Raw genomic sequence first — 25629 nt, 5'->3', positions numbered from 1 at the left:
TAGTTGAAGTGGAAGCAGAAGGTAGCACGCAGGTAAAAAGGGTCACTGAGTAATGTTAGGCTGTGTATGCTGACATGTTGATGATGATGCTGAGTAACGTTAATTCCATTAAAGTGGATGATAATAATAAGATAATGGTCTCATAAAGAGACCATCATCAGCTAATGTTACTGCTGATGCTCACTCAGGCAATTAATGCCAAATAGCTTAGCTTATCATATCATATCATATCATATCATATCATATCATATCATATCATATCATATCATATCATATCATATCATATCATGATATTAACACAGCCACATGACTACCAGTCAGTCAGTCAGTCAAGAGTGAGTGAGTAAACTGGTCCTTTCTAATCCCCAGGCAGTCAGTCAACAGCAAGTGAGTATACTGGTAAAAAAAAACATTGCTGTAGTACAGTACACATATTTAAGGGGACTGCAAAGGAGGTGTGGTGGGTGGTGTTCAACCGATTGGGAGGGGGCCGGTCCGGGCCAAAATTGCCAGGGCCGATTTTTTGTCCCAGTCCAGCCCTGCTTACGACCAATCCAAAAAACACTGGGAACTTAACAGGCAAAACAGAAGCAAAACAGAAAAGAAAAAAACACTGGGAATACGGGAACAAAAGACACAGGGAATTGTAAAAATCCAACCTGAGTAAAACAGGAGTACCCATTGAAACTAATGGAGTAAGTCTATTCAGGCATTTAAAAAAACAATATGCTTATAATATTCTGTGGCTCCTCCGTCAGTGTAGTTTATTTACATGTGCTATGTTCATTCGCTTTAAAACAAGATTTAATTTTAAACCAAACTCACATAGAGCATAATTGTGAATAAATTTCAATGTAATTGAAAAACGACAGTGCTTCGTCTCACACAGGTGCTCGTACAAAACAATGAAGTCATAGAACAGAGATGCATCTTGTGAAATGACTCATGCTCCCGCTCACTGTAGACCAGAGGGAATGTCTGTTATAGTGACAGCATGAAAAAGTCTTTGTGCTTTGAAAGGCTCAAACTGAAGCTGGAAACTCATTCATCCATATTTAATTCACAGTTCGGTCTAGAACAGGTGTCTTCCAAAGCCAAGAATGAGATGAATTGATGATTTAATGAGAGGACGTAATCACAGAGTGAGCGAGGAGAATAAAGCTATAGAGATTGTCCAGCTTTGGTTCAGATCCTGTAGATTTTCAGTTAATATATAAAACCCCTTCATCCACCATCAGCTGAGACGCTCCGTTATTGTTTCTCTCAATGATCATAGGTGGGAATTTTTCTGCTTTTATCAATAAAACAATTAGTGCAGCCTCTCAGTATATCATCATTTGGTTATAGTTTAGTTTTAGTTACATATCTTCTTATATCCTCTGAACTAACACAAGCCACAAAGACCTTGGACACATGGAGCTAGAACGGTGACACCAAATTTTGGCACTGAAAATAAAAATTGGCATCGAAAACAAAACATGAACTGTGAAAGGAAACTGTTGGAACGCACTGAAAGACTTATATTGGAAAACTGAAAAAGCTTCCCCATTAAAATAACCCTAACACATATGGACCAATATGAAGCACCTAAAATAATCAAAACGCAGATGATATCTCAACATTTGTTCTAAATGTGAGGCAGCATTCAAGTAGGAAAATTTCAACTGCAGAAATAAGCATCTGTGGGTGAATAATGAATATTACCTCAAAGGAAGTGAATAAATGTGATATATTGTGACATCTGACCAAACAATTCATAGATTTAAATCATGGACATTGACAACATCAGTAGTTATACAGGCTTTTACACTTGGTTACACTCAGTTGGGATTATTGTGCTGTGACATACGAGCTTGGCACAACAACAACTTTTATCCTTTAACTTTATCCTTTGCAGAATAAAACACTAAAGGCACAATATTATAAACAACACTGAAAACAACATAGAGTTCTCACTCTTGTGTAAATCATGGGGCTCTGTCCACTAAAGATATCACTTATTGTGAGTAAAATAAATACTATTTTCTTAAATTTAATTTCTTAAACAAAGAAGTTTGTGTTCAGATCATACATCGTAAGGACCACGTCATATACTTCAGTACCAGTCTGATTGTTCGCTAAAAGATCACATCCGTGGCAAAAACGGGAGAATGAAATGGATAGATGGTTAGCAACAGGAAGAGTTAAAAAGAAAGACAGTCAAGAGGCAGTTGGTGAATCAACAAGTAACCTCTCTTCCTCCCGCCAAACTAAAAAGAATAACTGAATTTCCCCTGGTTTCAGTTCATTCCTGAATGTTCCATCGTTATCATTAAAATAAAAAGTGCCCTGAGGAATTATTAGGCGTCCGTATTGTTATGGGGTCAGGTATGGACCACCAACATTTTTGAGATTTTCAAGCGGGTCATGAGTTGGAAAAGGTTGGGAAGCACTACTCTTATGGCTGCGCCTGCAGGGTTAAACACTTAACTAATGGACTACATTTATATAGCACTTTTCTTGTCTTCAAGACCACTCAAGGCACTTTACATTACAAGCCACAATTCACCCAATCACACACACATTCATCTCTCTCTATTCTCTCCTCTTAGTGGACTAACTGCTCTATCTCCTGAGCCACTGAACACTTGAATTTTTCACCCTCTTCTGTCCTCACCATGTGTTATACAGAGTAGACGGCCTGGTCAATGAGAGAAACACGTTTCCAATAAAAATATACAGACAGGAGCTAAAGTTCAAGCATTTTAGTGGAAGCCCTTTATGTGAAACTGTCAACAGATACACAAATAAAGAGATAGCGATCAATGAATAAAGGTATGACAATGACATTTTTCAAATGAATCACACATTATATAAATCTATACTAGTTGATAACATCATGTAATATAATGTTGGTATAAGACAGTTCACCAAGGTAAGAAAGTGTTTTGAACAATTAGGAGTGACTACAAGATGCAGTTAGCTTTGACTGGGCGCTAGCTAACATGTGCTTTGAACCATGAGGTGAGTAAGACATGAAAATAAAGATCTATGAAAATACCCAAAACAATTAACACAGAACCATCTAACTGTAGCTGTACACAGAGACAAAAAGGATGGTATTCATCTCCCCACTGTGGTGTCTCCAGTCAAAAAGGAGGATCTTCTTCTTTTTCTTCTTCTTCCTCTTCTTCTTTGTTTGAATTTTGCAGCGAACCAGATGCAGCAAAGGCATACTGCTGCCCTCCACAGGCAATTTGTGGGATATGAGTGAATGTTAAATCCTCGTGAAGAGTCCAGTACGATGGAGAAAATGAATGACAGATTTTGTTATTTGTTATTATATATGTTCTTATTATTATATTATTATATGTTCTGTGATGAGATAAGTATTGATTTCAATGTTGTTAAACTGTCCAGCAAATCACATAATTTTGGCTTCATCTTCTCAGACTAACCAGCAGCAACAAATATTATATTTCAAACTCAAATTTCATCTTCCAAAGGGATTTTGGAAGAGCTGCAGAGATAACACATTTTCTACCGGGACACACACTGACTGACCTGTTGAGATGACCTCTGGTCTCCCCCGGCAGGACGGTCCTCACATCTCTCAACAAATTTCCAAACAGGTGTTATTTGGATAAAGTGACACAGATTTGAAGTCTTAATGGAAAACACATCTAAACTTAATGAAGTGATATAATAACAGTCGTTGGATGAAAATAGTTTCATCTCTGAGCCTGGCTCAGAATCCCTGCCATAGTTGCTATTTGGTTCGAAATGCATTCTGGGATACTTAGCTGTTCCAAGTCCACACAAGTCATGTACCGATGCATCCTGGATAAAGCGGGCGGAGGTGATATTTGATCTGTACTTGGGTAGATGTTGACTTTGAATTGGAACAGACTGATGACGTTTCACAGGAACACAAGAACAGAGAAGAACGAAGACTGAGAAGCAGCTATTGTGAAAATTTTTTTAAATGCGTGTGTGTGTGTGCGTGTGTGTGCGTGTGTGTGTGTGTGTGTGTGTGTGTGCGTGCGTGTGGGTGTGTAACTGCTGACTGTTTCCTGACTGAAACTATACTGAAACATATTTCCAGTGAAAGCTGTGTGGGGATAGACTGTAGGACTTTGACAGAAATATCAGTTAAGTGTTTGATAAACACCACAGACACCAGAGAAGTCCCTCAATCAGCTGTTCTGAATCAGTCATTGTGTCCAGCTGCACTCAGAGTTTGCCTTGGTGATTTGAATTACTTAGTTTCCATTGAGTGAGACATGAATTCAGTTGAAAGATACCTCTCGAACTCAGGCTTACCAGTAAAAGACCGTAACTGCTATCACCTTAAGCTTTATATTTCCGGAGAGAGGAGACTCTGCTGAACACAGTGATATAAAATATTTGTCTCTGGTGTCAAAAATGTGGCATGTGCAGTGATTTTAAAAATGCCTTGCGTCCTGTTTTACTCCTAATGTTGTGGTGTAAGTGAACATTGGACTGAATGGGGCAGTTGGATGGTTCTCCTGCCACCTTGAAGCTCATAGTTGGTGGACACATTGTGGGAAAGACGACAAATTTACCTAAGTTCTGGTAAAAAATCAAATGAATATATTTTGGAAAACTATGAGATATATAGCTAAGAAGATTAACTTTACCCATCTCCTGATGGAGCCACACGTTTCGATGGTTGAATGGAAGTTGTACGTCAAATGGTGCAGGACTAGGGTGCCAGAAAATGATAATAAAATAAAATGATAAAAAATATGATGAAAAAAAATAAAATAAATAAAGATGAGTCTGAGCCTGGTAACAACATATAGTGGTATTGCTTTCACAGCACAATCGATGATTTCTGAGAGTGTCCTCAGAAACAACCATCCTTGCCTTAAGATTCCCTGTGAAATAAGGCCCTGACTTTAAATGATAGACAAATATCAGACTGCTATATTGGCTGAGTCAAAGTATGCCACAAAGTGAATTTGCTCCTAAAAATACCTCCCTGCTTCCAGGCTGTGATCTCAGCTGCGTGTACGAGCCAGATCCAGATCCAGATCCACTCCAGCAGCCACACTGGCTTGAGCAATTACTGGCAGATAGATAGCACCCACTGAGAGAGACATGTAACACACACACACACACACACACACACACACAGTGTTATCTTGGTTGTGTAGCACCCAGATGGCAGCTGTAGAGACTGGTCATCCTCCGCTCACACCAGACTCTCTGCTGACACGCTGCTCTTCTGTCTGTGTGGAAAATTAGACTTTTAGATTTTCAGACATCTCCTGAAGGCGGAACAGAAGATGGTTTTCTGTAGATGATGTAACATAGCTTCCCTTTGATATATTAAATAATCATATTAAAAATGCTGTATTCAAATACTTTTAGAGCACCGGTCAATGACAAGCCCCCTCCTCTCATGTGCTCTGATGTTACTCAGAAAGATGTGGCTCTTCATTTTTGCATCCAGAAACCAGAGACACCTGAAGTGTGGACACTTTACCTCTGGGATCAGCACTAATCAACCAGCTTCTGTTACTCAATCATGGATGTAGTGAGAAAAACTGGATACTGTGCTCTAAAGTGGCACCCCAGTCATTCCAATTAGAGCTGCTCACTGGCTCCATATGTTGAAAAGGTTTGCCAGGATTCCACGCTTTGTCTGGGTCCACTGTGCATTAGAGTCCTTTTCTGGCCAAGTTGATGGAGAGCAGACAGAGATTCTGAATTCTTTCTGGCTTCCCACACTTATGGTAGCAAAAAATAATGTAAAATAAATGATAATAATAATATAAAATAATTCATTTGACAGAAAAATAATCATACAAAAATCCCTTTTGGGTGTTTTGACAGTCAAGGGGGGTTGTTGGTGTTTCTGTGATTTACTACATTTTAGATACTGGAATTTGAACATTTTGTTATAAACAACAATTCATTTGTAATCATAATTTATTAATAAAAGTAATTATTCTCTGTGGGTTTTACTTTTCACTTGTTTTCATTCCCCTCCATTCTTCCCAGCACCTCAACTCTGGCCCGGTATGAGCTGACTTCTGCTTTAGCAAGTTATTTACAGCAGCTTGGTCGTACAGTCAAAAAGAAGAAGCAGGCCATCGGCCGACACTCCTATACTCTACACCTTACTCAACCTACTGGTTTACCAAGTCCACAGTCCTTAATCCAACGTCAAAATCAATTCATCCATAATCAAAGACAGAGTTTTTAAATTTCCCTTCTCTGTGTCCTATCACAAAACTCTTCCTCATCCTCCTTCCTCCTCCCAAGCATTCTAACTCCCCAGGGAGGATCTGCTCTATCTCCAGAGGTTTAAATAACTTCTCTAGTGTCACTAGACACATTCTATCTTATACACTGGGGCCAAAACACTGCTGTTGAACATCCAGGGTAGAATCCAGGGTATAGCAGAATTGTCCTGGGGCTGTCATTGAGCGTCTGAAATTCTGTGGTTTACTATACATTTTAGATACTGATCATTAAGATTAGAATATGTTACTTGTAATTTTTAACATTTTTGTTTTTTATAAACAACAATTAATTTTTAATATATTTAATGTATTTTTTCTGAAAACAGATGCCTCTTGTGTCTGGAAATGAAGTTGATAAGAGTCAGACATAGTCAGGAGAGAAAATTCTCTGTGGGGTTGTCACAAGGGACACTTTTCAGATAATTATAATTGAATAAATAATAATTAATAATAACTATTTTTACATTTTTTTAAAGTATTTTTTCAGGCTTTTTTGCCTTTATTATATCAAACAACATTTAATTGACCACTGCATTGTTTTGCGGGTTGCCAAACTAAAAGTACAGAACAATGAAACAGGCTACAACGAACGGTGTACAGTTGGTTGGCTGTTTTAAAAACGGCATGTAGCAGACAACCTACTATACACCAAGTAAAAGGTCTAATAAGAGTTACATATAACTCAAGCCAGTCAATCTCAGTCCACTGCTTTCCATGTTGCGTTTCACTTCTCACAGCTTGTCTGTCAAGCTGGTGACATAAACGTTCTGTATTAAATAAACTGTTTTACATAGTGCTTTGAAAAACGTAAAATCCCAGTATTGACAAATGATATAAAGTGTGCGACACACTGGTAGTCAAGGTTATGTTGTAGGGCTGAATTTGAACTAATTCATATTAGATGCATATTCTCACTTTGGCCCTTTCTGTGTCTCTCTCTTCTCCCTCAACTATCCAGAGATAACTCGTGCCTTCCCCTCCCCTTCACCCCCCCCTCCTCTCTGGAGTGGCGGTGCTAAAGCGTCACATTAGAACAGATACACTACTGGAGTGGAACCATATTTTCAGAGAAGAGAGTTTAAGGTCCCAGAGCGGTTGTCCTCAGGGATACTTTTATACTGACATGCATTCAAAATACTGCAAATATTGACAACACAAACCCTGTATAAAACATGTAGCATCCAGTCAGTCTGTATATTTTATGACAGGAAAACATTCTGCTCCTGCCAGTAAGGTTCATGCATCAAAGACTAAATAAACACAACTAACTAGGTAGCATTATAGCAGCAGTAACTGATGTATTTGTCCATATGGAGGCAGTACAACAAGCTGTTGCTGTTGCCTACATCTATCTATCTACAGACACATGCATTAGCATTCATCTGGAGTCATGTTGCCAGCCACCCAACAAATGCAATGTCTGTATTAGTGTCTGTATTAGCTCTATTTTGGTCTCTACCAACTCCTGAGAAAGATGTTTGGCTCTTTGGCTGCTTAATGCTCCACTGTGTTCACAAGCTAGTCTCTGTGTCTGTCAGCTGTCTGGTGCTGAACAGGTAGTTTACAGTCAGTTTAGCTGTAGCTGCTGTAAACAAGGTTGATGAGAGCTGTGAGAGTGAACCAAATCGGTGAAGTTGTCGGCCGTTAAATCAAACAATGAGCTAAAAGATGCTGAAATGAGGAATGGACAATCACTGGGAATTTTACAAGCAAACTTACACATTAGACACAGTCATTTAATACATTCTTAATATAGAATATTGATTAGTGCAACTGTAAACAACACCAGTGAACGTTTGAAGGCCCACTCATGGCCCAGAGAGGCTGATGCTAATCACACAGGGATCAGGATCACATGTACTTCAACAGCTTACAGCTGCACGATGGAGCTGACAGTCTAGGCCCCCCTCATACAAAATCAGTCCACAGGTTTGCAACTCAAGACAAATCTCTGTCTGTTAATGGAGAGGACATTCTGAGCCTTATTAATGTCAAAAAATATATTGATAGAGCAGCACATTAATATCAATGGATCTTGTCTTTCCTATTATTATTTTGTGACTTATTTAAGTTGAGTGTATATTCATGCTCTAAGTTTTGGAACCACACTTCCAATAATGCTTTCAGGTATATAAACAGGAAGTGTAACTGTTACGGCCGCCACTCTGGCCATTTTTGTTGTTTAATTTCCCTGTCTACCAGGCTGCCTGCTGCGTCCACCCAGATGCTCCACCCTCTCTGACCTGATTGGTGCGGTTTGTTTGCAGCCGGCCAATCCCTGCCGCCCAATCAGGAGCCCCGGATATAAAATCCGGCCCGCCTGTCAGTCGAGGCAGCTGACTGTTAGTGGCAGCTCGCCTCTTTGTTGAGAGAACATTTGTATTGCTTGTAAAATAGCAGAGATTCGTAGCTGGTTTTGTGACTGCTTTGTTTGTTTTGTTTTACCCATGGTAATCTTTGAAGCCTGGAAGTGGGGTCAGGTTTAGGATTTACTGTCATACTGATTTTGCTGATTCCTCCTCTTGTAGTATTTATTTTGTTAGAGACACTAGGTGAAGGGGTGCTGTTCCCGGCGTGTTTTTGGTTTTTAGTCAGCTTTAGTAGCTAGTATTGTTTTTCCTTTTACTTTGAGTTAGGTAAATGATTTTACCTGTCAGCTCCTAGAGAGTCCTCCTTTTGTTATATTCTGTTTTTGATTTGGACAGCATCCGCCGGCCCCGTTCCTTGGTTTGTTTTTGTCCATAAACACCATTATTTTCACCATTTGTGCTATAATAAACAACCTTACACCTAATACCAACTGGGTTTTGTGTTGCTTCCCTTTCCCCTGTGAGCTGGGTTGTAACAGTAACGTTGCCATGGATGCAATGAGTTCCTGTTCCTGGAGTGTACTCATGACTACAGACAGACAACTGTCACTGGATAACTACGATGCTGAAGCTTTTCCAGCTTTTAGCGGCTGTGATCAGCTCCTCTTGTACTTACTTGTACGTACCGACAGAGCGAGTGTTTACAAGCAAAATTACACCAGCAGGAGAAAAGAGCTCATTTCAAGCATCTGCTGATTTTCTTAATCACTCCACTGTATAGGGAGTGAATAATATTAACGTGGTGATTATGTTCTTCTCAAGGTTAAAACAAATACAATATCTGAAATCACAGCTAACAGCGTCCATTTCTTACATTAGTTTTGCTTCGCTGTAACAAATACAGCATAAGGCTTTATCTTCATCTGGTGAAACAGGATTCACACATTCACATTAAATGAAATATCATTGAAGCTGCTGAGAACTGAAGAATTTTAAAAGGTTTGCTTATATCACTGGGCACCACCGACATTTCCTCAGAAACCATACGATGAGATGGAGACAGCTGAATGATGTCTGAGCCCATGAAAAGGTTCATGTAAATCTCAGACATTCACATCTGTTGATTTATCACAGGTTTGTCTCAGGGGGGTCAGATGGAGGAGGATTATAAAGTGTTTTATTGTATCTTGATGATGTGACCTGATTATCCATTACAGTGTAACGCAGGTTGTGTTATCTTTAATAGAGATGATTTCTAATCAATTAAAAGGAGCTTGTTACGCGTCATTATGATGGGAACCCTTGAAGGACCCTTGAAGGACTCTCAAGACCTCCTGTCTGAGATCCTGGACTCAGTTTGTGAAGCAGTAATATGAAAAATAGGTAATTTGTGCCCACCTGAGCGAAGTCCATGCTAAAGAGAGACAGAGAGGACTTCAGAATGAGGAGTCACATAATGTCATTTTAACTTGCAAATAATTATGCGAGGCAGCTGAAACCTTATATTTTAGAGACTGTCCTTCCCATAAACAATTAAAAATTCCTATGTATGTATTTTCCTGGCAGGCAGATTCTAGCAGTCTTATTGTGAATAATAGTCATTCAGAAATAAAGGCCAGAGTATGTGAGGTTGGTACGGAGCAGCCGGACGGATGGTTGTGGAGGGAACAAAGCTTTAGACTTTGACGCCCATCCTCGCCATGGAGATGGCAGATTAGAAGATGTTTATATGCAGTGTTTATTTTTTATTCATTTATTTGATTTTTAAAAATTTATTTAAGAGGGATGATGCAATTTAACACAGTTCCAATGTAGAGCATGAAACTGAGAGTTTATAGCTGTTGCTTGTAATTTAAGATAGCCAGTTTTCATCATCATAAAAGTACAACACACTACAGATATGAAAGTAAAACACTGAGAAAACAGCAACAAAAACAAAATGGACCTTATATTGTTGTTCCACCCCGTTTCTGCACTGGTCTTAGAGGTGACTGACTTTTATAATCAAGGTCACAAGTTAACATCATCATCTTAAACGTATGGACACATGGACAAAAAGAATTAGAGATGTATCTTGGTGGTGATTGGGTGCAGTTAAGGCAGTATTTTTTGTTTTTGTTTTTATGTTTGTTTATGTTTGTTTATGATGCCAGATGAATAATGCCAAAATAAAGCAGGGAAGACAGAAGAGTTCAATAAAAGAAATAATGGTGACATGTTACGCACCACCAGCTGTGCCAATAGGATGTTTAAGAAATAGACATTTTTAAAAGTTTGACTGTTTAAAAGTGAAAATTCTTCTTTGTGTGTTGGGGCCAACTGAAGTCTAAAGGCTTTTAGTTAAAGGTAAATGTGTCGGATTGAGACATCACTCTGACCTACAGTCGACTCTCCAGCTGCACTCGCTCCCATCAGACCTGCTTCACAATGTTCAGTCATGTGCAGATGTATCATGGATCAACTGCAGAACACAGTTGTCTCTGCTGTAGCTTATCGGAAACATGAACTTTGACCCCCATTAATGAAGCTGTAATCTCACACTGCTTCCTCCTGCAGTGGCCTTGGTTACGGTTACCAGGGCTACGGACCAGGACTGGCCAATCGACGAGGAGTCTCCTTGCGGGGTGGGAGGCTCCTATTGGTCATTTCATTGTAGTGCTGCTGTCGCCGACAATGGATGATTCATGTGATAAGATGTAATTGGGTAGCTTACTGTATAGAACATCACAGGATGGACATGTCTGAGTCTCAGTGTCTGTGTCTGTGGTTGATTTTAAGTGGGGGACCATCACACTGTGGGATCCAGACCTATATCCGTACCTATAATCACCTGTAGAAAACCAGTTTAGGTAGTGCAGGATAATTAACCGCATAACCGTTTTGATATTGGCCTAGTTTTGTATTGAACTTAATAGACCCTTTGAACTTACTTAAAGTGTGGACGTGGAAGATACTGTATCAGTCCTGGTTGATTTGGTGACACCTGTAGTTTCTTGTTGTAACAGAAAATGTGGTTTCATACCAGCGGTGCTGGCAGGATTATATTTCATAGTACACACAAGAAGCACCTGTCGGCTGGCGTCCCACACGCACACGTATGTCTACTCATCGAACGAGTGAGTGAGCAAGAGAGTGATTAGTGTATTTCAGTGCTGAATTAATGACACAACACAACAATAAAACTGATTAGCCTCCTACCACATGCATTTCAAAGACCAGCCAACAGTCCTGAAAAACAACAGCAGCTAACTAACAGGCTACAGCATACTATTATATACTATATTGCATGTCCCACAGAAACGTGCAGTAAAAGTCGTCATGAAGCAACAGATTCCTTCATTTAGCATCATCATCATAAGAACATGTTGCCTAACTACTAAACATAGTGATAACAATACACAGCATCAAGACCAAACCAAGCTGCTACAATAAACAACCAAAAAACCATGCGACAATAACATGACAGAGTTCTCCTGCCTGTTTGAAGTTCATTCTGCGTCTGAATGTTACATCAGAACCACCTCTGCGTCACTTCCAATATGGTGATGGATGTTCATCAGTGTTCCACATCTGCAGTGTCAATCAGCTGTGTATTATGGCTGGTGGCGCCACTGTTAAATGTTACACGTCCCAGACTTTTGAGAGGCAGCAAAACAAACCTGGAGGTTTTCATAAAGAAGTCAGGCGGTGATTGGACCTTTTCCATCAATCTGTGAGCAACAGTGTTGTGATTTGATTCTGCTCGCAACATGTGTGTGAAGAGCAGCACAGTGAGAGGAGCTGGTTACCTGGCTGGGAAGGTGGAGGTGTACAGCCTGTCGCCTGCAGCTCTTCATCTTCTCTTGACCGTTGTCTTGTTTTGTAGACACAGTTTTGTTGAATATGACTACAACATTATAAAAGTCACCTTGTGTTTTGCCAGTTAAATGCTTTAAATGTGAAGCTGCAGCAGTAGGAAGTGCTTGGTTTGCAGTGCCAGCAACTTAATATGTTGCCACAGACACCCAGTTCATAAGCATATAAATATTACAGTAGTTTCATCAGTGTGCTTTTTTAAATAATATTGTACTATATGTCATGTTACCTGAACCTGTGAGTTTCATGCTCACACTGTAGGAACATGAGCATTAACGGACACTGAACATAACCCCACACTGGTTGCTTTTGTCCTTTGACAAAGTCGTGTAAAGTTTATTCCGACAGGATGACAGTGTCCTCGTCAATGAAAAGAATGAAAAGAAAACAGCAGCAATGCTTGTTGCTATTCTACTGTGAAAGGAGAAAGGAAAATAATGGAAGTTCATCTGTTATGCAGCAAAGTTCAAGTTCAGTTTTACATCACAGTCTCAAGAATGAGGTGGAAACAAGCTCACCTCAGTTTATAACGGATCTTTTGACAGCAGCTCTGTGTGAACTGTCAACACTGCTGAACACAATCTCTCATGTTCCACAGATCCAGCTGATTGCTTGAGAGCATGATGGCTCAGGTGATTAATCAGGTGACTCATCTCAAACCGCACATCAAATTACAGCTGATCTGTCAGATAATTGGTCCGATTCTACAATTTTTTGGGGGCTTGTTTAATCCCTTGTATCGGTCTCATAGGGAAAAAAAGCTCACAGAAACTCAGCAGGAAAATTTTATCTCATTATTCTTAAAAAAAGAGATTCCAACAAGGATCCAACTCCCAGTCAGAGCCCAGACCTTAATCCAGTAGAAATACTGTGGACTGAACTCAGAGAGCTGCTCACACCAGACCTCCAGAGAATGTGTCTGACTGAAGCAGCTCTATAAGAAGAATGGTCCGAACTTCCTCCTTTGAGCAGCTCATTGAGTAGCTCTGATGAACAGCTACTGGAGAACTGGTTTCAGTCCACTTCAACCAGTTATCAAATCCAAGATTCCACTGACTGTTTCCACCAGAGCTGTGAAGGTTTAATGACTGTCTTCAATACAGGCACTAAAGACTGTAACTGTTTATGTGATATTAGCTTAAGCACATTGTGATTGTCTGTATCACATTTTATGAGCAGTTAATGCAGAAAACCAGGTCATTCAGAGGTTTCACATAGCCCACTCTTTTTAGCCACTGTATATATATATATATATATATATATATATGTGTGTGTGTGTGTAAACTTATGTATGCACAGATGTGTGTGTTGATATGATCATCTACCCTTTATCCTATATTACACTCCCACGTTGTGAAAGGAAACTTTTCTTTTCTTTTTTCTGCACTTGAAGGAGTGGCATGTGCTGCTTTGACCCTCTGTTATAAAAGAAATATAGTATAAAAAATAGTTGTTGGGGGCAACAAATTCAGGGTGAAAACTGGACTGAACTGAAGACAGTAACTCTGTGTCATCATTGCAAATAATGTTAATGTTATGCAAACTAGAAGGGCGCACACCTCCACCAAGGCCCGTGTCAACAACAACATACACCAGACTTCAGAGAAACTAGAATCACCTCCTGGTGGTTGTCTGCCTCCTCCACTCAGACTAGTTCCAGGTTACCTCCCTGTTTATCCAGAGTCATAGAAATTATTAGCCATTTGTGTGAAATTTGGTCATAATTGCTGTGAAGTCTTGAGTAATGGCTAAAAAGCGTTTGTGTGGTCACACTGACCTTGATCTTTGACCTTTGCCCACCAAAATCTGATCAGTTTGTCCTTGAGTCCAAGTCAAAGTTTGTACCAAATTTGAAGAAGTTCCGTCAAGGCGTTATTGAGATATTGTGTCCATGAGAATGGGATGGACGAACGGACAGGCCATGACAATATGTCTGGCTCTGGCTGTCAGCACGGAGGAATAAGAAATCTAAATTCATGGTAAATGATCCGGATCTGCCTCAAACTTTCACGGGTCTTCCCTTGTCCATGACCCATCCCTCCACCAAGTTCAGTGCAAACCGGTTCAGAACTTTTAGTGTAACCCTGCTGATAAATGAACCTCTTTGGTGGAGCTAATGATACCACTGCTGTCAAGCTCCAGGTCAAAGTGCGGTGCCTCTACAGACACCTGCCATGAGAAGAACACTGTTAACCCCTTAATGACTTATTCTTCTGTCACATTTGGTTTAACAGGACAGTTTGACGTGTTCGTCCCACTGCACAGTTGCACCTCTAAATCCCCAGATCCCCAAGTTTAAACAGTTTGTCAGGAGGAAATCTGGAGCTTTTAGCTGCTTTTAGTCATTTATAGAAAATGAGTGAGTGTATCTTTAAACCAGTGTGACTTTCCTCAGTCCTGTGGGGCTTCTCATTGAACAGATGCTCTCAGCAGTGACTGCTCTCACTAAAGCAGCCCTGTTGAAGCACAACACTTCAGTCTGTTTCCCAGTTTATGTTACCTCTGTTTATCATTTGGGCCTCTTTGTACACACCATCTTTAAATGAATCTCCTTTTTTAGAAATAAATGTTGTTGTTCTTGTAGTATAAGCCTCCCCTCGTTCTGGATACCATGTATAAAAATCTGTTGCTTGCCATCACAATATGCCGATCCCAACACATGCTGGATGGTTGCAGTGTATGAAGGCAAAGACTTGTCTTACCTTATTTAAACAGGTGTTCCCTCCTCACCAGGGTCTGTGCAAAACCATCCACCACCTTATTATAATCGAGTGCTCTGACTAGATCATTATATGCTTCCCATTCCTGGTCCTCATGCTAATCCTACATATATCTTGCTTTGTGACCAAAGCTTTGTGGTTTGTCAGTTTTGTAGCTTGGTTGACTTTTTATCCCTCTGCCCCGGCCACATGCAGAGCCGGAGGCATATTGTGTTCAGGTTGTCCATCTAGATGTCCCATTCTAACGGGCACGATATCTCAATAACGCCTTGAAGGAACTTCTTCAAATTTTGCACAAACGTTCACCGGTGTCCCGGGTACAATTGCTGGGACACCTGTAGTACATACGTCACTACTCTTGACATGCCCACCTTGTACGGCACTAAGCCAAGTTAAAAGTGGACATGAACGGGAGAACGAGAATACACAAACCAGCAGTGTAGCACCACAAGCTAGTGACCGTGATTTAAATAGAGTTTTATGATCCTCAAAGATAGAATGAGGAATGTACTGTATTTTCCTAATACAACTGATCAGATTTTGATGGTCAAAGGTCGAAGGTCAAAGGTCAAGGTCAGTGTGACTTAACAAAAAACTTTTTAGCCATTACTCAGCACTTCACACAACAATTATGACAAAATTTCACACAAATTTTCTATGACTCTGGATAAACAGGGATGTAACCTGAAAGTAGTCTGAGTGCAGGAGGCAGAGGACCATGAGGAGGTGATTCTAGTTTTCTGAGAATGAAGAACAAAAAACATTTATCCGAGCCATGTGTCTCATGTTGTACTTCTAATATTATATAAAAATGTTTGCTTTTTTTGCATTTAACATTTATTAAATATGCAAACATAAAACATGAACATTTACATGTATCAAGAATCATACGGCGCATTTAAGCATCACATCAATCCATCCTATGAGATCTATTAGTATATTCATCTCAGACATAGGTGACCTCAAATAACCTCATTTCAGCCAATATGCAACTATCCATGTGTTTAACCACATACTCCTTCACAGGAGTGAACACACAGACCAGCCAGGTCTGTAAACAGCAGTGCAAAGAGATATAAACTGCAGCGGTCTAGCACTCTGAAGGATTATCAAGAGTGTGTGACATTCATTCGTCTCTGTAACTGTTGTGTTACAGGTGCCCATTGAATGTTGAAGACATCAGTCCTCAGTTGGAGTCTGGCTGCTTTACTGAAATTAATTTCTGTGTAATTTCCTGTAGTTTTGAAAAATGGGCGTTGTCTTATTTGAAAGTGTCATTAAATATATTTATCCCTCTGTCTCGTGTCTGTCCTCGTCCTCCTCAGATTAGTAAGCAGCAGCTGCAGACGGTCAAAGAGCGCTTCCAGGCATTCCTCAACGGAGAAACTCAGATCGTGGCTGATGAGGCCTTCATCAACGCTGTGCAGAGCTACTATGAGGTGAGTTTGTGTAATCTGTCACACCTGTATATTCACAAAAGCTTTTTTTTGTATATTTATTGACAAATCTATTGTATATAAAAAGCCATTAACCCTGACTCTCATATCTGATCTCTGACCTCCCAGATAGTTCCTCTATGGAATCAATAAAATACTAAATGTTAATTCTTAATCACTATCTATAAACAGGAAATGTCTGTAAACTTTATGTCACTTCAGAAATCTAAACCACCTTTTAAAGCTGTATTCTTCCCCTTGCGGAGCCTCTTCTTGTTGAAACTGAATCTGCCCAAGCAAGAGAACTAATAATGGGGTGAAAAGTATCCAAACCTCAGTGGAGGTGACTGGTCTGGGCTCTGATAAATGATGCAGAGCGTGCACTCAGCTCCTCGGGGCGGTTTTAATAATGTGCTCCCACACGGCCGGGATTCAGTCAGCTCGATCCGTCCAGAACAGAGGGAAATAAAATGTGATGAAAGAAGAGCTGGAGTCTTCGCTGCATCTCAGTTTGTATTACACTGTTCATTTACAACTTAACATCTGACCTAACAGCATCTGGAGTGACTCACAGTGAGGAGAATAAGCAAAGATTCTCTCTGGCTCAGTAGGTGACTCATTAACATCAGACAGTTTATAAAGGCTGTTTGTTGACCTCATTCTTGCATCGTAAATTTCTAAAATGCTATTTTCATTTTGTCATTATGGAGTACTGAGTGTAGACTGGTGAGGGAAAAATGATTTCAGCAATTGCTCATGCTCTATATGTAAACTCTCAGCCTCATTCAGAAAACATGACAACAACTCCACAGCTCACTGTTTGTTATCGATGCACATTTTGCACAATGAAAAATTAAAAAACAAACAAACATTTAATTCAATTCATAAAAACCCCCAAAACTCTTTTTTGTAAAAACAGCTTTGCACAGATAATGTGATGAACCTGCTGTGGGTACTGCACTTAGCTGCCACCTTATTAGCTCCAGTACCTAACTATTACACTCTAATCCATCAACTTCAGTTTTTACTGAAACTGCTGAGTTGCAACCCTGTCGCTAAAAATAGCGTTTATTCTGCTAATCTGCAGAAAACATCAGGATTAAACTTTTTTTTAAATCAGTATAATGATACATTAATAATAAATACATTGAAAATGACACTTGACATGTTGCAACATGTTACTGATAGATTCATCAAAACCTCTGCAATAGATTATAGTGTTGACTTCTTCTTCAATAAACCAAACTGTAATCTCTCCCTAATCTTAACCAAACAGTTTTGTAGCCTAAACTCAACCATGTGGGACATTACATGCAGGACTTGACCCTCTGTGTCTGGTATCAAAGTTCCCCTCACTGACCACCGCCCTCCTGTGGGTTTTGTCAGGTACCAAAACAGCACTTCATGGACTGGGAAACCGTTGCCAGGGAACATAATCCAAGCAGAAAATTACCAGGAGGTATTAGGAAAGAATAATTTTGCAGTAATGTAATTTCCAGGAGACGAGGCTGTTTAAAGTCAAATTTATGCTAATTTTGATGGTGGTAGTTTGTGGTGCTGATGAGCTGTATTATACTTCGAGCTCTCGCTAATATTGAGTCCAGTATAAATTAGAAACACAGAGAGGTGTTTCTGTTGTTTAGGCTACCCTCACTGGTATAAGAGGGGGTGGGCAAAATAATAGAAACACCTGTCAACATAATGCCAGCACCACAAACAAGGCTACATCCTCCAAAATGATACAGTCGAATCTTTGTCAAACAGCGTATGAGAAGTTGTACTGAAGGACTCTCCGAGCTGCCTTTTAGCTTCAGTTACATTACATTACATCTGTTGCACTGTTATCTTTGTCACCATGTTAACTGTATGGTCTCTGTTAAATAAATAGCCTTTAAACTGTTTTCCTTCTTATACCCTACTCTTACTTATGGTTATTTTAGTTCTACTTTTATTTCTGGTTTTACTCACTTCCAAACATCTTCTCTCTTTAAGCACTTTATAAGTTTATCTTTACTATTTTGTCTTCATTTTTATTTGATTTTTAATATCCTGCCTTTTATTTCTGGGTTTACCCACTTCAGTACATCTCCTATGTTTCAGTATTTTATTATTCTATCTTTATCTTTGCTTTCCAGTCTTCAGTGTTTCCTCAGTGCAAATTTATGAGCTTCATGACAGCGATTCCTCAGTTCCATTATTTCTTTTCATGTATTACTTGGTCATTTATTGTTTTGTGTTTAAAGGTGTGTGTGTGTGTGTGTGTGTGAGGGGGTGGGGTGTGTGTGTGTGTTTAATTGCTTTCATTCTGTAACGCACGTTGTCTGTGTTACATTATTTGTGTGAAAAATCTGATTGATTGATTGATTGACAATTCATGAATATCATGAATATATTATTGTATACTTTATGTTGCACTGTACGTGTGTTTGCTAACAGTTGATCCAGTGATGTGTTGCCGAGGAGACGGACTGGTGCAAGAACAGAACAGGGGAGTGTATCTGTTGGTGGCGCTGACACATTGACTGGCGCTTCCTTATCAGTTAATGTGGCAGCACAAGCAAGAGAAATGAGAACGGTGTGATATTTAACAGATGAAGCTGGTGGCACAGGTTATCCAATTCAATTAAAACCTAAAGATCTCAGCTTTAGCTCCGGGCTAAAACTGATGGACGCAGAGAGAGAGAGAGAGAGAGAGAGAGAGAGAGAGAGATTGGGGGATAGACAGGAATAGAAAGATAAAGGGAGACAAAGGGTCACAAAGAGCTCAGCAGTGACTGCAGCAGGTGACAGGACTACACAACAACACATCTGTCTCTCACATTTCTTAGTACAGAAGAGGTGAATGGAATTTCACTGGTGCTTTTCACAGCATTGTAAAATGACATTAAGAAACAGGAGTAGTGTCCTCACAGATCTCAGCTTTAACAGTTTTCTGCATGAGAGTAACAGGGGCACTGTTCGGTTTCACGAAACAAATGTTACTGTTGGATCTTTGAAATGGAATTTCTCAAACGAAACTCCATTCACCCCCCGTTACCGGGGGGTGCAGGTAGAAATCTCAGAAACAGGTACGACAAGTTTGGACAAAAACACCCCAAGAAAATCTGCGTGTTCTGATACCAAGTAAGGAAGGAGAGAAAATATGCTTTTTGTAATTTGGGTGAAACTGGCCTCAGTGTGCCTTTCATTGTTTTTACATTTTAAGGCTTTTGCGTTGATACTTCTAATCACAGACATTTGCAGATTTTTTGATAGTGTAAACAAAAACAACCAAAATTATTTTACTGTTTAACAAACATATACTACCGTAAAACTTCAATTAGAAGCCGAGTCCCGGTTAAAGGCCGAGTCTCTTTCACTCGCTTTCACTGGTGTGGCTGCACATTTAGTGCTATACAAATAATATATGATTGATTGATTGACTGATTAATTGATTGATTGATGTGAGAGTAAGAGGAAGAATACAGATAGTTTAAGAATACAGATTTTTCACAGGAGTTTTACAGATGTTGACAGCAGCTGTAAAGATGGAACTTGTTCAGTCGGGAACCTCACTGGGATCGGTCTGTCGCTACATGTAAATCTTTTGGCTTTAAAAAACCAAACTGATCAATCAATCCATTGATTGCAGGTCTTCCTGAAGAGTGACCGAGTGTCCCGGATGGTGCAGAGCGGCGGCTGCTCGGCCAGCGACTCTCGGGAGGTTTTTAAGAAGCACATAGAGAAGCGGGTGCGCAGCCTGCCCGAGATCGATGGCCTCAGCAAAGAGACAGTGCTGAGCTCCTGGATCGCCAAGTTTGACACCATCTACCGCGGCGAGGAGGACCCCAGGAAGCACCAACAGAGGATGACTGCCAGCGCCGCCTCCGAGCTCATCCTCAGCAAAGACCAGCTCTACGAGATGTTTCAGCAGATCCTGGGCATCAAGAAGTTCGAGCACCAGCTCCTTTACAACGCCTGCCAGGTCAGTGTGTGATACATGACTTTATGTCCTCTTCAGTTGTTCTGGGACATTAGGCCCAATGTCTGTTGTTGCAGCCACATCAGTCTCATCCTTTGTGATAATATTTCTGTTGCCATTACGCTGTCTTAGACACAGAAACATTTCATTCCCATTCTTATGCTCTGAATGGCTCGCTAAAAAGACAGTGGTTGGTTCATCTGTCTTCACCAGACTCACTGATATCAGAAATTTACCAGAAAACATTTTTAACTTCCATGAGGAGGAAAGCAGCATAGTATATTTATATTATATTTATTTAACAAGTCATTGATTTTATTCCCCTGCCTGGGAGAAACCAGTAAACTCGTAGCTTCACTGGAGGTCTGGACAATCAGTACAGATACTGTTAAGAGGTTCACAGCAGATCACCCGTGGGGAATTTGTGTGATTTACACAGCTTTATGTGGAGATTCTGCTTTACTTAGTCTGCCAAAGAAAAAAATATAACCTTTACACCAAAATCAGTGTGTATAAGCAGGTTTCCTAAAAGCAGTAAACCCGCTAAAAAATGGCAGTTGACTTTTTTCACACTGTCAGAGGAGTTTGCCACACACACACAAACTGCAGGGAGCATAGTCATCACATGCGGTTACAGAGCGCACACACACACACACACACACACACACACACACACACACACACATTAAAAGAATGCGCTGTTAGCTGTCATGTAAAATAGATCTGTTGCATCTCATGATCATCATGAGGGGGTGCTCCTGTAAGTGTTTCTGGTTTGAGACGCTTCAGTTGGTCATTGTGTGTATTAAACGTGTTTTGGGGCTGTGCTCCCTCTCAGAGGAAGGCGTAGCTGAGGTGTTTCTGGTGTTTCTGGTGTTGCTGGACAGGTGACCGGTGTGTTTACAGTGTTTGTCCTCTGAGAGAAGTCACAGCAGGAAAAGAGTTCATCTGGGTGTCATGTTTACATCACTGCTGATTGGGGCTGGAGCTGATAACCACCTGTGATTACTGCAGAGTCATGTGACCCAGGAGTGAATGCTGATTGTACCCTTTCACACTGATGACAAAAAAAAAGATATTAACAGGTGTTAGCAGGTTTTTTTGTCCAGTGTAAGAGACAGTTTGAATTTCTGAATTTTGATACATTATCTTTATCATTATCTCCCAAATGTTTCCATCAATTGTCAAACCAGAGAAATCTGTGATTTTAATCATGGTAACGTTTCCTTGGTCACCTGTCAGTGACATCATATCCTCTATGATCATGTGTCAGTGTGTTTGTCTGACAGAAGCTCAACATTGACTTTTCTCTAGTTTTAAGCCACATTCACTTTTTACACCTTGGTGGTTTTCAGCTCTATATTTGAACCATCAAACCATTGATCTTAGTCGTTGGACGTCTGGATCTGAAGTTATCAGAGAAACAAGCTGAGGAAATGTTAGACAGCTCAGCTCCCAGCTGCTGGAGACGTCCTGTCCTGTGTCACTGAAGAGCGTCGCTGAATCTCTGATGTTTAAAGTGAAACTGTTTTCTGGGTGTTTCTACTGGTTTTAATCCCCTGGTGTGTTTGTTATGGAGAGGAGGAAACCTCTGTGGAGAATCCAGCTGCTGGTAAAAACCTGCTGAACGTGAAGTTATTAAAGACACAAAGGAAAGCAGTCTCAGTTTCCAGCGAGACGTCCTGTGTCAGAAGAGCCTGTGACTGACTTTAAATGTGAAACTGCTTCATTCAGTGTTTTTAACAGTTAGAATCACCAGGTCTGTTTGATTTCCTGAACCACTGACACTGAAGGAATCCAAACCAGGAGGAGCTTATGGTAATGGTGATGAGACAACAACTCCCATGATCCCGCGCTATTTCATGATGTCATCCAGCTTCCTCTGTTGTTATTGTTGTTGTTATAGTTTTGACTGAGAGACCCCTAGAGGCAGAAGTTACAGACTGTGAGTTTGTTCTGTTGTGGACAGTCTGTGAAAGCAGCCTGAACAATATAAGCCATAAAATGATACAAAACAAAGCAAGGGTGATGTTGGTGAGGAAGAAACTTCATTTTTAAAACATCACATTTTTTCATGTGAGGAGTACAAAGCATACGGAGAACAATCAGGTGTGTGTGGAGGTTCAAACCGAGAGCAGAGAAGCAGCACGGGGAAGGAACAATGAGACTGGATTCTATACATTGATGATCCACTGTTAAATTGCCAGGTATCGCATCAATAGAAGATTCTACTGCTGGCTGGAAAATGAGTCATTAATATATGCAGAGTGTAATGGTAATGGCAGGGCAGAGTGCTGGGCTGTAAAGGCAGATTGATGTGGTAATAATGGTGTCCAGTTATCGGCAGCTGGAGGCCGGCCTACAGGTACTCAGTACTTTTGTCAGTGCTCAGTCCATCACTGAAGAGACCAGGGGGATGAATCCTGCTCACTGTCAGGGCTTTTTGCTTGAATCCTCCAGGCAAGGACTCAAAAACACGACTTGAAGGCAAAACCTGAAAGTCTACTGGAAAAATAGATCAGTACACAGACGGTCAAAAAGAAGCAGGCCAACAAATCCAAAGAGCTGAGCTAAAGGCAAGGTCAAAAAAACAAGAAAAGAGTCCAAGCTGGAACAGTAACACGAGGAAAGGCAGGAACACTTGTCCCAGGGAACAAAGACTGGGACAGGGACTAAATACAGTAGAAAGTAAAGACAATAGCCATGTTTCCACCGCAGGAACTTTCCCCAGGAACCAGGAACCTTTTGAGGAACTATGTGCGTTTCCAATGCAGGAACCAGGGTTTAAATTTAGTTCCGGGGTAACTAATCGACCCTCAACAAATCCCTGGTTGGGGGGTAGTACTTTCCAAAGGTTCAGGAACTTTGGGGGGTGTGGTCTGCAGTGCTGAACATTTCTGACTGGTCGAGTACTCGCTAATAAAATGCTGCGTCCTGTATTGAATATACGCTATTTATCCCGTACTTTTGTTCATGTTATGTCCTCAAAGTGCTGTGAATAATGTAATGTCAAGTAATGATTTTGCATAATCTTCCCGGGACTTTAGGCCGTGGTGGAAACGCAGACAACAATGGGCCACAGGAACCTTTTAGTTCCTGAACAAAAGTGCGTGAAACTTAAAGTTCCAGGTATTTTTTTGGTCGAAACGCGGCTAGTGAGACAAAGGTGCAACAAATCAGGGGCAGCGCAGATAATCACAGTGGCAGAAAACACGATGGCAGGAAGTGAGGATCTGAAATGAGAGTGAAACACAATTGAAAGGAAGTACTGCATTTACAGTTTAATTCCACTTTTTCATTGGCTGAGGGAGACCGTACGAGTAAAGTATTCTATGCTTACTTTAAGTTGGCTCAATCTGAAAACAACTCTTTCACTCTCTCACTCTCACTGGTCAGCGAAGGTGTAAGGTGTGCAATATTCTTGGCTTAAATTGTATCAGTCTTTATTTTACTTGCATTTGAACAAAAGTAAAACTGGACCAACACTACAGACCAGTCTGAAATATCTTTGTCAAACTGGCCCCAGACAATGTTTTTCAAAACTGAAAACAGACGATTAAGAAAATCTTTGATTATTTGAGCATCTAAGTGTTGACATAGACTTACAAAATCACAGGATGTAGTCTTAGTGTTGGGGTTGAGTCTTGTTTCACACACTAAAGATCTAAAAGGTTTGAAAGACGATAGCATTATTGTCATTCATTTTAAGTGTATTGATTAGTTTTTGATTAATGAAGTGGTGAAAAAAAATTTGTGAAATGCGCACCATCATGTCCCAGAGCCCTGAAAGCCTTTTAAATCCATCCATCCATCCATCCATCCATCCATTCATTTTCTTCCGCTTATCAGAGATCAGGTCATCCCTCTCTTTGTGAACGCTTTCCAGCTCCTCCTGGGGGATCCTGAGGCATTCCCAAGCCAGATGGGATATGTAACCCCTCCAATGTGTTCTGGGTTTCCTCACAGTTGGACATGCCTGGGAAACCTCCAAAGGAGGTCAGATTCCTGAACCACCTCAGCTGGCTCCTTTAAACGTGAAGGAGCAGCGACCCTATTTAGAGCTCCCTCCTGTTGTTCGAGCTCCTCACCCTGTCTCTATGGCTGAGCTTAGACACCCTGAGAAGGAAACCCATTTCAGCCGCTTGCATCTGTGATCTCATGATTTCGGTCACTACCCAGGGCTTGAGAATGAAGATCGATTGGTACATTGAAAGCTTTGCCTTCCAGCTCAGCTCCTCTTCACCACAACAGTCTGGTACAATATACGCATTACTGCTGATGCTGCACCGATCCAGCTGTCAATATCCCGCTCCATCTTACCCTCACACGAGAACAAGACCCTGAGATACTACACTGAGAACTCCTTCACTTGGCGTAGCAACTCACCCCCAACCAGGAGGGATCAGTCCACTGTTTTCTAGCTGAGAAGCATGGCCTCAGACTTGGAGGTGCTGACTTTTATCCCAACCGCTTCACACTCGGCTACAAACCATTCCAGTGAGCTCTGGAGGTCACGCTCAGATGAGCCCAACAGAACCACATCGTCTGTGAAAAGCAAAGATGCAATTCTGAGGTTCCCAAACCAGACACACTCGTCACCTCGGCTATGCCTCAAGATGAAAGCCATTTAAAGGTGTAATGTGTAAGATTGTGCTACTCGCTCCACCTCCACAGGGGGCAGCATTTCACCTCTTCACCCCTGTCCAGTTAATCATGTTGTTGGGTCTGAGCTCTAGCTCATGAGCTGGACACCAAATATGTTGGATTTCGGTTGTCTATCAATTTATTGGCTATCATAAATTAAGAAAATATTAATATTAAAAATATTAATATTAAATAACTTTAAAATTAATTAAAGTCCTCGAGGCACCAGCCTAAACTAATAGGCAAAATAGCTAATATGGTTTCAGTCTCAATTTATTACCATTAATCTGGAACTCTGACTAACAATTAGAGTTTACTAACTATAACCAAATTACCAAATCAACAGTAAGTTACAGTTGAAGGATTGGAATTCTACAAAGTAGAGGTTGGCAATATTCACGCTTGTGCAACATTAAACACACCAGTAGTTATACTTAAAGACATTTATTT

The 25629-nt window shown here is 40.5% G+C and overlaps 1 protein-coding gene across 1 annotated transcript in view; it reads left to right on the top strand.

The window, feature by feature from the left end:
* Positions 1 to 25629, top strand: part of cadpsa (Ca2+-dependent activator protein for secretion a) — a 208567-nt gene that overhangs the window by 30931 nt on the left and 152007 nt on the right. The window contains exons 2-3 of the mRNA XM_023424816.2: positions 16464 to 16577; positions 20206 to 20538. Of these exons, the coding sequence (XP_023280584.1) occupies positions 16464 to 16577; positions 20206 to 20538 (447 nt within the window). The remainder of the gene's footprint in view (positions 1 to 16463; positions 16578 to 20205; positions 20539 to 25629) is intronic.

The sequence above is a fragment of the Seriola lalandi genome, unplaced genomic scaffold (genome assembly GCF_002814215.2).
Source record: "Seriola lalandi dorsalis isolate HSWRI2012SDOR001 ecotype SW California unplaced genomic scaffold, Sedor1 jcf7180002054748, whole genome shotgun sequence".
NCBI classification, from domain to species: domain Eukaryota; kingdom Metazoa; phylum Chordata; class Actinopteri; order Carangiformes; family Carangidae; genus Seriola; species Seriola lalandi.
Note: the sequence above shows the minus strand (reverse complement) of the source record. Positions and strands in the feature narration are given on the sequence as shown.